A 14,801-nucleotide genomic window follows, 5' to 3' on the forward strand; every position below is an offset into this window, starting at 1 on the left:
CTTTTCAGGTCAGACCCGCTCTTTCATTTTATTAAATGAATGTCACAAAAGCAACCTAGCGTGATACAGTCATTCTCTAAAATTAGAATAATAGCTAATGAAACTACCAATATGCAATTGTGTATGAACATTTAAAAATAAATTAGAAAAACGCAGACAATTTTATGGAGAACTAGTATCACTAAGAATATTTGTAACTAACAATAGATATTTATATAAATTAGAAATTTATGCCTATACTTCATAAGATTTTTAAAAAGAAGGATGTTAGTATGATTAACATTTTCACATAATTATTTTTAATAAAATTTTTATTTTGGAATAGTTTTAGATTCACAGAAAAGTTGCAAAGATGATAATACAGGGAATTCTGCATACTCCTAACACACTTTTTCCAAACGCTAATATCTAACCCTACCATGTTGCATATGCTAAAACGAAGAAGCCAAAATTGGTACATTTCTACTAACTAAACTCCACGTTTCATTTGGATGTCACTAGTTTTTCTGTGAATGTCAACATAAGTATTTTTAAGTAGTCAGTAGCAGAAGAAGGGGATTTAATGTTACAGTGATAATTTCCGAACTATGAAAATTCTTAAGAAAATTCTTGTTTATCAGTATATCACCTGTATAAAGATTTTTCTTCACTAAATGACAGGTGTGAAATATAGTTGACAATGATAACACAGTGACCAAAGAGCTCAGGAATTGCAAGGCATTCAATTCAATAACATAGTATTTCTGAAATGTAAATAAAAATCACATTAAGACAAAATGTTAAGTGCTAAAAATAAAATTTGCCAGTCTCTCTAGCTACATAGAATGCATTATTTCACGTTTTACTTGCTAATATTCAAATGTGAAAAATATCCAGACTACAAACTAGTTTTTAATGATGATTGCATTTCCATCTTATGATGCATTTTTCACATGGTGAGATGGTCGTATCTGATGAGAGAGATGCAGGTTTAAGGGGAGCAGAATCTCCCATAAAAGAGAATGCTATTGGTTTTGTTATGCCTAATGAAGAAGAGGAATGGGTGGTCTGCATTGAATTCAATGGAAGGGAGACTCATTCGTAAACTCACCTCACTCCCAGTGCCAGCTGAGGCCTCTGTACCTTGTTCATTTATTTCTACAAAACTCTTGTGGAAGACATTGGACAGAAATAGGTTTCTCTCCACAGACATTCCTGAGAAATCAGCTTTGCTCTGATTAAAGGCATCGCTCATGCCCATGCTACTCAGGGCTGACTTGAGATCATAAGACTCTTCTAGCTTGAACTTGGGAAGGTGCAGCTGCACATCGTACAACTCCATCATGTCTGCGCTCGTCCACTCACTCAACTTCTCATAGGTGACGGCCTTTTCCAGCTGCAGATGTGGAACCAAGAAAGAAAGAATCAGTAATTCCAAAGTGTAGTGAGAAATATTGGTAGAGTGAGACCTCTCGATATTACATAGATGACTGAGGATCACTCCCATTATCCAGCATAACAAAACACGCACATTCGGAAATTTTTTTCACACTGTTCATGTACAGAATTTGTTTTGCAGATTAATAGTTGTCAGGATATGGGATAATTAGACCTTGATTCAAAATGGAAGTACTTCTATGACTGTATGCAAGACATCAACTATACACTCAAATACATCGAAATAATTATAATTTATGTGTTGTCTACTCAAAAGCATATACTATAGGACAAGTTGTATGTCAGGGCACAAAAAAACATTAGCTTTATTAACATGGGTGACAGTTCTTTGAAAACAAAATGTCTACACTCAATCACAACAATATGAAATTAGCAACTATAAACTATGCAAAAAAAAGAAACATAAAGAAAGAAAATCTTGAGTAATGACTTTCTTATAGCGGTTTTCAGGAAGATTTTTCTCCTCTTTATATTTTAAATTTTAATAATATATGTATGCATGTGTGTTTAATATATATGTATATGTGAGAAAAAACAATGTTTTTGATATTTTTAATAGCACATTTGTTTCAAATCACATGCTATTGCTACTTTGACAGTTTTCTAGACCCAAGTATCGCTGTCAATGACATACTTGTAAATGATGGACATTAATAATGTGACAATATTTTCATCTCAGGAACCTGCAGTCTTAGGAAAAAAGGCTTATCTTATAAGAGTGTGACTTTAATGGTTTAATGTCCACACTTAGTCCTATTGTAACCACCCTTTCCAGTTTCACAAATTTTATGATACAATTTAGAAATCTTCTCTACACACTAGTAGGGCCATAGAAACTTATAAATATAAAGTTTGGCACACTTGAAAAATTAGGTACTCTGCAAAGAAAGACAGGCCACCTATGAGAAAGCAATATTCAGTTTAGACATGCAAATTACTCAGAAACATCATCTGACGAAAGTTATGTTAGACTTAGTAGAAATTTGGCTGAAAAACAACTTAAATAATACTTGAAGGTGGTGTTTACATAGATATTTCTCCTAAAGACTATTTACTTGATAAAAAATATTTTTAAAAAATTTGGAAGTTAGTTTAATGTTTTAAAGTGTATATCTCGTGCTACATTAATGCAAGTGGTGAAAAATTAATCTCCCATTAGGTAGACCCTACCAGAGGGAGAAGACAGACCTAGAACAACTGAAAGATTGTTGTGATCAGTCCACATGGCTTTGTGACTCATGAAGAACATCAGTATCTATTGTTTGTGTTGGCTGTTTGTATGGTTACCTCAAGCTAGAGCTGAGTTGTTATCCTGAAGGTGAAGTACCTAGGACTCAAGGTATGTTGGTTTCCTTCTTCTATAGGAACTAAAGATCAGGGAGGCCATTCTACACAGGCGTCAACACTGGAACCATCTTGCCATCAGACATGATGTTTTTACCTTGTCCAGCCCACTGATGTCTTCTGGCAGCAGTAGGAACAGGCTGAGGTCACGGCTCTCATAGTAGAGTTGAAGGCCGATGGCTGGTGGATTTTCTATGTGAAAAACTTGAAGCTTTTTTTTCATCGACATCATTTGTACTGGTTTGCTCGTATTCTATAGAAAATAAGTAACAAAGTCACTGAGGAGGTATTCCATCAACTCCTTATTCTTTGTCATTATTGGTCCCCAGGAGTCTAGAACACTGGCAAAATTGGTTACCCTCTGCTAACCGCTGGATAAAGTTATTCAGACTTAGATTTCAGGGTTTTATTGCACTGTTCCCTGGGTTCATTTGTTTTCAAGGAACCTAACCTCTTGAATCCACATCTATGTTGTTAATTTATTTGACAAAAGATGTACAAATATATGTTCTGCTGGATAATATCAGTAACAGGTGATATGGGAGTTCCTTTCTCTAACAGTATTATGTGTGAGACCCTCTGTAAGTCACAGCAAGCTGGATTCTACCAAACACTTAAATAATTTTATGCAAATTATGGAAATGCCAATGATTCAGAAACTGAACAAGGCGTATATCACATGCAAACATTTGAGAAAGTGTTCTAGTATCATAAAAAGCTGAAATTAATTAAGAGAATGAAGAGAAAAGCAATAGACTAGGAGAAAATATTTGCAAAACATATCTGATAAAGGACTGGTACGCAAACTTTATAATGAACTCTTAAGAATTTAGTGATAATAAAATGAACAACCCAATTCTAAAAAGATCTGAACAGACACCTCCCCAGAGGGACAGGGGAGAGAGAAAGGGAGGGAGGGACAGAGGGAGGGAGGGAGGGAGGGAAAGAAAAAGAGAAGGAATTGAGATTATGTTTTGAGTCTCTAGAGATGCCACTCCAAGACACCTCAGTTCCTTTTGTATAAGTTAATGCTAATACAATTCCCATTTTACTGGAGCTAGTTTGCAGTGCTTTTCTATCACTTGCAACTGAAAATTCCCGGTGACTATGCTAAGCCAGGTGACTGTCAGCTCATTGCTAGTTAGCCCATTGGAGCATCTGTTGAGCCCCTTCTCCATCTTTATCTCACCAACCATCAGAAATGCCTACTGCACACATCTGCAGGATTACAGCCATAGGTAAACAGCAGCACTGTTTGTGTGAGATGACCCACCCCCCGGACCCACCAACTTTAACAAACTCTGCCCAATCAGTTCCTTTCCTAGAAATTTGAAAGATCTATCAGACTGGTCTCTAGAATGGAAGAGGTCTCTAGAACTGAGAAGCAGAGAAAGTTAGACTTCAGCCTGAGATAAAAATGATGGGAGAAACAGAGTTGAAAAATAGACAATGATTTCTGACTTTTGAGTCTTTGAGTCTCGCTCAAATCCCAAGACCCAGACATGTTCCAGCCCCTGGATTCTACGAAATCTCTGTCACCTTATATTAGTCTCCCTTTTCGCTGTAGTTGGTTGCTATCACAAACACAAGTGTGTTGTGTCCTAACACAGAGAAAAATGCAAATGAAAGAGGTGAACTTTTAAATTATTATTTCTTCTGTTTTAGTAGAAGGTAATATAGGTTTAGTAGAACAAAAGCAGAACTAATAGTGAAGAGTTTTAGGTTATGGTCCTCGTAGACTTCTAACTTTGGCATGACTCCAGTCACTTAGCCACACTATATTTCTCACTTGGGATATAAACATAACTACCTTACCTACTCTATCTTAGCTGTGGCAAGGACTGAGTGATAAAATATGTGACTAGTCTATATTCAAAGAAAAACAACGAAAGGAGAATTTCCAGGTGGGATAGAATCGGAAGCTGTTAGCTCAGCCATCTGTGCCCTAGTAAGAGACATAGTTCACAATAGTTTACAGGAACATGTACTCAGAAAGAAGAGTGAATTTAAAATAGAAGTCCATGTAAAATGCCATGTACAAATCCATACTGATTATAAAATGGATCCTACCTTGTTTATTCTGAAAGGTTTTTCTCTGGTGTCTCGGGCTGAGAATTGATGTTCCCAGATACCTTTAAAGTAAATAGCATTCACCAGAACCATTCTGGTTGCAGAATTCACAGCATCGTCAGGCAGGAGACTCTGGATTTTTCCTACAAGAGCAAAAGGACAGGTTTCAAATTGTATAGATACGTCCTAATGATATGCCACACATATAACAAGGATGATTATGAAGTACGGCTAAATGATAACATCTTATATCCACGAATGAACCAAGGCAGGAAGTTAGCATTGCTAGAATACTGTTAACGGATCTTATTCAAACGTCATCAGTTGTTCCAGTAAGCTCTTTTTCTGGACCAGAAATCAATCCAAGACCTCAAGTTGCATTTAATTGTCCTTTCCTCTTAGTCCTCTTTAATCTGGGACTGTTCCTCATTTGTTCTTTGTCTTTCATGACCTTGACACTATTAAAAAAGTTTTGTAGAATGTCCCTCAAGTGTCAGTTCAGATTTGTCTGTTTCCTCAAGGTTATGTTTAGGTTATGCATTTTTGTGAGAATACTACTGCTGTTGGTTGAATAGCATCCCCCCAAAAAGATAAGGTTAAGTCCTGACCCCTGAAGAGATGTGGAAGTGGACATTCAGTAAACCTGCTCTGTCAGCCTGTCCAGCACACCCCCTGACGGCTGCAGTCCTCGCATGGACACCTCAGAAACACTGGGCAGCTTTATTTGAAAGTTCTAAGGGCAGCACTTCTAGGGCGTCTGCTAGATCTGAGGTGTGTCGTGGACAAGTCTGCTCAAAACAAAGCACAAGAAATCCTTCCCTCCCCCCATGGGACGCACGGTTTCGTTTTAGAAATTAAATTTAAATTTGGTTTTAAATGCTGATGTGAAAACTTTCTGAAACATTGTCGTATTTGTTTTTCTGTTTAAAGATAGTATAGTCAAGTTAATTTAAATTTTCTTTGATGATTTAACATGGGGAGGCCTTCTGTGTCATTTTTTTAACCTCTCTTTTTTTTTTTGCTCATAAGTTTTACATTTTTAAAGCTCTGTGTCATTCTAAATTAATTATTCTCTCGTTTGACAGAGTTGTAGATGCAAATAGAGAACATATTAATGATTGAGGTTTCTGTAGATTGATCTCAAGTGAGTTGACATCCAGTTGATTGAAGCTTTATTGCGTTGTTCTCTGGGTTCATATGTGTTCAAGGAACGTAGCCTCTTGAATCCAATGTACTTACATACAAATTCAAAGTAACACACAAAGCAAAATATGACTAAACGTTTTCCTCTCTTCTTGAGAGCTAAAGTGCCACCTACTGGCTCGCTCATTACAAGCATCCTTGATAGTTTTAGTTAACAGGAAGGACATTCTCTCTGCAGATAGTCACAGTAAGTCCCTCTGAGCACATGGTAATGTGACACTAGGGTGCCCAATGTGCCAAGCATGTGGCACATTAATAGATTTTGAAATTAAAAACATCTAGACAATAACCTTCCCCAATCCCCCACTCTAGAGGAGCTTATAGACTCTAAAGAAGACAAACCAGAAAAAATAGTAGCAATGTATGATTGGTGTTATCTTTGAGAATTTGACTTTGAATGCCATGTATGTCCCAGTAGTCCATATAGCCATTTTGAAGGAGGCCTGTTTGAAAACTCAAGGGAAGACGCTTCTGTCAGGTAGTTCAGCTAGAACCTAGAAACTCAAGCCAAAGAGTTTCTAGCAAGTTTTCCTTAAGGACATTTGGAACTCTGCCTTGAGAAAGTAAAGTTCCTGAACAGCTGATTAATTCCTTTATTTGATGTTGAATAGCCCCCAAATAGCAGATATCTGGTCCAATGTGTAAAAAAAAATGCAGAAAGATTACAGCTTTCTCTCTCCTTGGGAGATTCCACTTCTAAGAAATAGAGTCATCAGCGCCAACTGGAGGAAAGAAGTTTTGGGATGTGGGAAATGGGCTTAATGAAAGGTTCTGACCATGCCCAGAGTGAACTTATGTATGGGAATCTCTCATTTGATGAGTGGAGTGACAATGGAGGATTTTTTAAAGTGTTCCCATCCTCTATTTTGACCGTGTAATGACCATAATCTGATGTTTACTCTTTCCTTCATAATTTAAAATATTTGTTCAGTTCTTTTAAGACAGAATTTCCTCTGTGCTGTCAAACATGGTAGGCGCTAGACACACACATGACTACTTAAATGTAAATTAATTAAAATAAACTAAAGTTAAAAATTGAGTTTCGGAGTCATACTAGCCACATTTCAAATTATCTATATTCACATGTGGACAGAACATGTGTCTATATCAAATTGGGCGGTACAGATTTATGGCACATTTGTCATCACAGCAAGACTTCCTGGACAGCTCTGTAACTCAGACAGTTGGGTCTTGTCGTGCTTCTCAGTGTGTCAGTCTACACTGAGGAAGCTTGGCAAGGCCCAAGCTCATGCACCGTCAGACAACAGCTCTCTCTCAGCTCTGCCAGGCTTTGCTGGGTGTACAGATAGCAGGTGAGTCGCTCCTGGCTTTCCTGCCTGTAGGGTTCCCATCTGTCTTCCAGACAATGTAACAGACACTGGGCTAAAATCTGAGACCTGAGATTTTGTTCAGTTCCGGTACTGTTCTCATTCCTGCTTCTACCATGTTGAATTTGAGTTGTGTATTAACCTGCTTTTCTCTAAACAGTCACATTTGGTCTTCATGCACACTGGAGCAGTGCAAGTACTCAGTAAATGCTAGCTAATCTCTAAGTCTAAAAAGCCAACTTAGTTTTGGATGAATCCAAATCAGGAATAAGTTAAATACATGTATAATGGTCACTCTTGCTTCACCAAGGCTTTTGAGTCACTAGTGCAAGGAAAAAGGAACTGAGAATTTGGGGCTGCCAACTTCCTCAAGTCACTCCAATGAGAATTAATGTTCCGAACAACTACCGTGAGCGGGTCTGTTATGTGCTAGTGATTCAAAGCTGAAGCTCACGTGAGGCAGAACTGTTGCACTTGGGGTCCTTGCGTCTAGCAGGGGAGGTAGATGAAATGAAGTGTCAGGAGTTGATTTTACTAACACTGTGGGGAAGTGTCAAGGTGCTGGGGGAGCAAAGAGGGAGGCTCTGAGCCAGGCCTGGGAGCCGGCGGCTTCCAGGAGGACATTGTGCCTGAGTGGTGCCCTGAGAAGTTATCTGGTGGCTGTGCAGGGGCTGGGAGTGGCAGGGCAGGGAAAGGTTTCAGTTACAGGGAATGCCATGAGAAAAGACACTGGGTCATAAGGTAGCACGGGGAGTTACGGGGACTCTGTGCCACTTAGAATTCTTGAAGTATAAATTTTGAGTCAGGAAGCGATGAGAGTTGAAATGGAGAGACAGGCAGGGCTCCATGGTCAAGTGGGCCGTAAATGTCAGGATGGGGAACTTGAATTCACCCTGCAGGTCATGGGGCACCATGATGGGTCTTGAGTACAGGAGTGACTTGGTCTAGCTGGTCTAATTCATATTTTCAGTAGGCCTTTCGGGATGCTGAACAGAGATGGGATTTGAGGGGAGCACAGTTAGGGGCAGAAAGTTGTATCAATGCAGATAAATTAAGACGAAGACTGAAGTCAGAGTAGGAAGAGATAGAAAAGGAAAAGCAAACTCAGAAATGTGGGATTTGAATCCTATTTCTGAAGCTTTAATCTATCTGATCTTGGATAATTTAATTTCTCAAAAGCTTCAGCTACCCAATTTCTAAAATAGAGACCATAATAAAAGACTGCTAAATTGCCTAGGAGAATCCCTCTATTTCCTTTTAAAAACAGAACTCTCAAATTTTAGGTGAGTACGTGGCTGTCCAGCTAAAAAGTACATTTTACAGCAAGTTTGGGTAACCGACTACCCTGGTTTGCCTAAGAGTGAGAGATGTTAGGTGCTTAAGTCAGGAAAGTCCCAGGCAAACCTGGGACAAGTTGGTCACCCAAGGATAAAGTGTGCCATGTAACTAAGTTTAGGATACAAGTGGGACTGATGTGTGAAATTTCAGGCCATACTCTTAAAAGCAAAGACGTTTTTGTTTCCCCATTTCCTGCTGTCTACAAAACTGACCATTGTAAGAATCATCTTAGACTTAGAAATGGAAGCCATGTCTTAAGGGTGGCAGAGCTGACCCCACCAGTCTGGGTCTCAGGATGGCTTTGTGGAAGAGAATACTTAGCTACCTATTGACTATTATGTGACAGAAAGATAAACGCTATCTTATTATAAAGACACTATATATTCTGGGTGTCTTTGTTATAGCAACTTAGATCGTACTCTAACATAGTACCTTATTTTGAAAATTACTCAAGATCATATAGCACATTTAATGCCACTTTTTTTTATTAATTGATATTTTATTTATAATTTTATTTTGGGATACCAAAGGTGTAAAGAAGAACATTCCAGGTGGAAAAAAGGAAATAAAAATTGATACCGATTGACTCCCTTATATGTGCTGTGTGTCATACAAGGCATTTTCTTATTTGTAAGCTCATTTATTCTTTATATAACAACTCTTGCAAATGTTGTCAATAGATACTAAGTCAAGCTTTTTCTAGGACTTGGAAACAAGGAAAACTGCGTTGCCCCTGACACATAAACAATGAAACCAACACATAAGGAAGACAGTAGAACCACTCACAATCCTTTCCTAGACTGCTAGGACTAAACCAACATGGTGAGGACTTGTGCCTTAGAATGTGGGTGGGCAGAACTGGACACTCCAGTGGTGCCATCTGTTTAGTGAGCACTTGCTCTATGCCAAGTAGTGTACTAACCCCTTTTTCATTCTTTTTCCAACACTGAAAGAAAGTGGCAGAGTTGGAACTTGACACTTGGCCTGACACGGACCTCTGCACTACTGGAATCTGGGTGGCAATGTCAGCAGTTCCTGTCCTACCACTATCTGGGGAAAGAAGATCCCTCTTGCGGCCATAAGGAGTTCTAATAAATTTTCCACCTTTTTTTTTTTTTTGTTTGTTTGTTTGTTTTGTTTTGTTTTGTTTTGGTTTTTTGCTACCTGTTGTCTAAACTCTGTTTTGTATTCTTGGCATGTCCATACAATATGTGTCTTGGTAGGAGGCTCAGCCAATCTGAGGTACCTACAAGGCCTGGAATCCAGAGCTAAGGAAGCCGAGAAGCAGAAGCAGTACAGCTATTGTTCTGTAATGCCACATTTTTTGTTATTAATTAGTAGCTATCCTTTAAAAGCCACAAATGCAACAGTATTTCAAATTTCCTTTTTTTTGCATTTTTCATGCTTTTTTTCCCCTTGGACGCCTCTTTGGAATCAATGAGATACAATTTTCTTGTCTACTTAGTAAAATGGGTCTCTTGACTTACATGTTTCAGATAAAACTTATTGGGAAAAGCTGTGCATCTAAAACCTGGGCATGAATAGAAAGAGATGTGATGAATACTGAGAATGTGTCCATAGTTCCAGTCAAGAAATACATTTACTTACACACAACACAAACTCAAAATAATAAAACAGTGCTTGGAGAAAGCACTCTGCCGAGCACCTTGGTGAAAGCTTACCTTGTGTCTGGCTTTCAACCCAAGAGTTGATCTCGTTTCTGGTTTGGTCAGGAGCTTCCAAAAAGTTAACAGACTGTGGCTCTGCACCAAAGTATGTTTTCATATCTTCTAAGTATTTCTGAAAAATTCAGGTAAAAATCTCCTTTTGTAGAGTTTTCCCAAAACTGAGAAATCAAATCTAGATTATCAAAAACCTAAGCAAAGGAACAATTGTGCGCGCACACACACACACACATTGCTGCCTTCTCTGTGTCCCCACTCCTAATCTGGTCAAACACTAAACACCCCCCTCTTTAAACTTGGCTGGGCACTAGCTAGCCATGCAAAAATCCAGGTATGGAAGGGAGGCCTGCCTCCTACAGCTCTGGCAGCACTGCTTAGAATCAAGAGCTAGCTTTATAGTTTCTGTTACTGTCCCTCTACCCTATCCAGTTTCCTTGTTCTTTGCCCACCGGGCATCTGTGTCCTCCTCCTTTCTGAGATGTGCCAAAGGATGTGATGGACAAATGTGAAAAAAGTAAGTGGTTGGCCTGGTTCCAGATGGACCACTCTGAGGAGCCCTGGAGTCTGAACTGAGGTTGAAGTCAGGGTCTGCACTATGGGGGTTCCCACCATCAGAAAAGGGGCAAAGTTGATATTGTTCCATGCTGAGAGTCTTTCCAAAGTCTCTCAAATCTTGATGTGAAATGGCTTGTCTGACCCCGAGGTCAGCTTTGCTGTTGAGTACACAGTCCCCAGCCTTCCTCCTATGACCAACATAACCCTCTGCTCCTTCAGATTGACCCTACTCAGGTACTCTACATATTTGCTCCATTTTCCATGAAATACACGTTGGCACAGGAATTATGTAAACCACATTTCTATATTATAATTTTGGATAAAGATCTGATCACTAGATCTGATTTGAGCCCTATTGAGCTTCTCTTTACAACTAGACGCTTACTAGTTGGTCTAAATAATTGTTTACCAGAAATGCTGACCACATTAAGATTGTTCCTGGGATCCCTAGAGAAATGTACAGAGTTTATTGATTGGTCTCACATGGCTCTTTCTTTCCTATAGCATGTTTACACTTACATTGTGAAATGGGTAAGTTTTCTCCCCATATATCCCATTGGCTGTTTTAAGTACGTAAGCATTACTGGGATTGTTGATTTCTGAGATAAGTGTCTGGAAATCAGAGCGGATTTCTTCAACCTTCCCCGAGTTGAAGTCCTTTAAAAGAAAAGGGATTAGTCAAATAAAAATGAACAAGAGCTACACACACACACACACACACACACACACACACACGTAAAACCTATCACTAAATTAAATGATTTGATGTATTGTGAACAAAAGCTGAAATTTATTCTAAGATAAAAAATTTTCCCTGTTATCAGTGCAAAAAAATTAAAAGTTATTAAGGGCATTATTTCCTTCACACTTTAGTCTGCAAAAACAGGAACAAGTTTGAAAGTGGAGCAGTTTTGAAAGGGAAGAAAAGGAGGGGGAGAGATAACAGGAAAGAATATTACCCTTCCAAAAAGTGTAGACATTTTATATTTTGAAGAATGTTTTTATAATTTTAATATATGTTTCTAAGAAAATTTACATATTAAAAGTTGCTTAAATTAGCCACTGAAATACATGTGCTAAAAGTGCCCTTTTTCCTTGATCACCAAATGGATATTAAAATATAAAATATACCATTTTTCTTTTCTTTTCACTTTCAGGAAAAAACTTGCTGTCCTGGTCCCTGTTAAATTGAAGCACCTGTAATTTCAAAAGACAATATGTGAGCGCACTTTGCAGAGAAGAAATCATGTGAAGTACACATAAGTAAATACAAGTCAGCCATTCCTATAGCTACAGAACATATAATATTAACAAACAAATGGGGCTCTGATTTGGTTTAAATGGTGTGTTAACTGAACTACTACAGTAAGTCAAGAGCTGCTTTTAACTACACTTTTAAAAAATCTAATTTAAGTTTCTCTTTAATATTTTTTATAGAGGTTTAGGATGGTGTTGGGAATACCCTTAGAGGTAAAATTCTCTTGTTTTCCATGTTTCATTTTTATCTATGGTTGCTTTGAAAAGAATGCTATGTGCTCAACTGAGAACATTTTTTAGCAATTTAAGCAAAAGCCACCATTGCTCCAATTATCTGGAAATCTCAGGGGTTTTCATTGCTAAAATTTTGGGGTTAGTGTTTCCATTCTCACTGTCTACCCACACTTGACATATAAACGCATTCTTTATGTTCACGCCAGCATTTCGTTTGGAAGTTACCAGGATGGATGTGCGCATCCTTGTCTCCCTGAATTGTACAACAGTAAAAAAAACAAGGCGATAATTTCATCTCTCACATCCTGGACTCAGCTCACAAAGAGGAATCAAGTCTGTTTCACCAAAACTTGTGCTAACACATGGTGACCAAACAGGAACCACTTGCCATAGAAAAAAAAGGGGCTCATAAGCAACTCATCTGTCTCAATTGCAAACTGAAGCTGTTAATGTTTAAGTAAATATTAAATAAAACAAGAACAAGCAACACCCAGCAATATATTTATATGAAATAGAGCCGAATTGGGATCCATCTAACATTTAATTTATTGCATTAATGGTTAAGGCTTTAATAATTAATTAGCTGTGATTTAATAAGTATTAACCAGTTGTGAATCAGGATTTTGTTGTTATAGTTTTAAAACACCCAATATCTTATGAACTACAAGAATAAGGGTCACATCCTAGGCCCAAATTAAAAGAATATGTATTCCACCTGTCTCACTCAGAATTCCTGGCTGTGCCCATTTCCCTACTTAGTACACAGGACACATCCTGGGGTGGAAATTCTGTCATTTAGCCTTTCAATTGTATGATTTAGGACTGTTTTTACTCTTTTCTGTTTTTATTTTTAATTAAAACACACCCATATATTTATATGTTTACACATACATATATATAGACATATATGTGGATATTTTATTACATACTTTGTTATCTATGGACACACACACACACACACACTATGCTTTGAGGATGTTTACAGTAAATCAGTAATTGCATGCACAATAATATTGTTTTGCTATTTTAATACTCTTAATGGGCTCTTTAGATTCATCCAGACAACCAGGTATTGAACAAAGAAACAGCCAAACAAAGCATGAGAAACAATTCACTTGATGTTCCTATCTGTGTCTTCAAGACATCAATATGTCTGAGGTTACAAAGATGCTGACTAATTCTATTCTTTAATGTTTGAGCTATTACTTCTTGAAATATTTTAATAATCAAAATATTGCTTTTGGTGTTGAACCAAACTTGATAACCTCATCATCTCTTCACTTGATTGGGCTAGAGAACACAGTTCTTAAATTGTTTTTCTAGCAACAGTTTGCAACTGGATTCCCTTTCCCAGACTTCTTTTTACGGTCTAGAAAATTGTTAGGGTGTATTTTTTGTTTTGGAGGAAATGATTGTAAAATGTGAGCTATGTGGATTTCAGGAGAAAAATGAAGATAAAAGGCAGAGAAAGCATTTCCTTTTAAGGCAACAGAAGATGACGGAGCTTTCTCACCTGGGCTATTTGGGCTGCAGTCATACCTCTGGTGCCCAAATACACCATAGCCAAGGAGGTTGAGATGCCCCAGGGAGAAAAAAAAATATTTTTACCATCAGCAGATTCAGCTAGCTTTTTGCTAAATTCCAGGGCAAATTGGTTGATTGATTTTGTTAGAGAATCCATTGGGAAAAATCTAAGGAAAATAAAGCAGAGACAAAGAGCACGTTAATAATCCTTTCCATCCATTTTACCTTTAAAAAACGATTTGTTAGCTTCCACATTATTTTTTTAATCATCCGTCAGTGAGATGACAAAAATATATATTACCCAATTTGGTTTATAAGTATACATATACATCCATATATGTATACAAAATATATGTGTATGTGTATAATATGTATATATTGTGTACAGTACACGACCTGAATGGGCTTTAAGAAAATTCTAGTCCAATGTCATTATTTTACACCAAAGTCCACAGAGTTTAAGAGAATTGCCTTAAATTTGAGCCCTAATGCACTTCAGAGAACAATTAGATTCTGGTCAATTAGAAACTCCTTGTTGAGAATGTCACGATACAAATGGCAGTAGAGCCAGGTGTCCTCACTCTCTCAGCCCTGTACTTCTGTTCAATACACCCCACGACTGCTGACTTTATACCATGAATGAGAAATAATTATACATATTTTCAACTTTGTACTTTTTCTCACCTTTCATCCGCATTTTCATATTTTTAACCTATTTATTGCTCGATACCTTTCTATATGATATACCAGACTTCTGGAATGCTTTTGTCCTCCTTTATTCTCCTACAATTCAACTCTGTCCAAGTTCCCCTTTTCTTCTCGAAGC

General features: G+C 37.7%; 1 protein-coding gene across 1 annotated transcript in view; it reads right to left on the reverse strand.

Annotated features, from left to right (window-relative positions):
• Positions 1-3: 3 nt before the first annotated feature.
• SERPINB2 (serpin family B member 2) overlaps positions 4-14,801 on the reverse strand; it is a gene marked incomplete at its 5' end in the record, with an annotated part of 30,938 nt that continues 16,140 nt past the window's right edge. Inside the window, 7 exons of the mRNA XM_081078222.1 lie at positions 4-1,375; positions 2,879-3,034; positions 4,852-4,994; positions 10,403-10,520; positions 11,480-11,617; positions 12,092-12,157; positions 13,965-14,142. Of these exons, the coding sequence (XP_080934348.1) occupies positions 971-1,375; positions 2,879-3,034; positions 4,852-4,994; positions 10,403-10,520; positions 11,480-11,617; positions 12,092-12,157; positions 13,965-14,142 (1,204 nt within the window). The 3' untranslated portion in view covers positions 4-970. The remainder of the gene's footprint in view (positions 1,376-2,878; positions 3,035-4,851; positions 4,995-10,402; positions 10,521-11,479; positions 11,618-12,091; positions 12,158-13,964; positions 14,143-14,801) is intronic.

This window comes from Rhinolophus hipposideros, assembly GCF_964194185.1.
Source record: "Rhinolophus hipposideros genome assembly, chromosome: 17".
NCBI classification, from domain to species: domain Eukaryota; kingdom Metazoa; phylum Chordata; class Mammalia; order Chiroptera; family Rhinolophidae; genus Rhinolophus; species Rhinolophus hipposideros.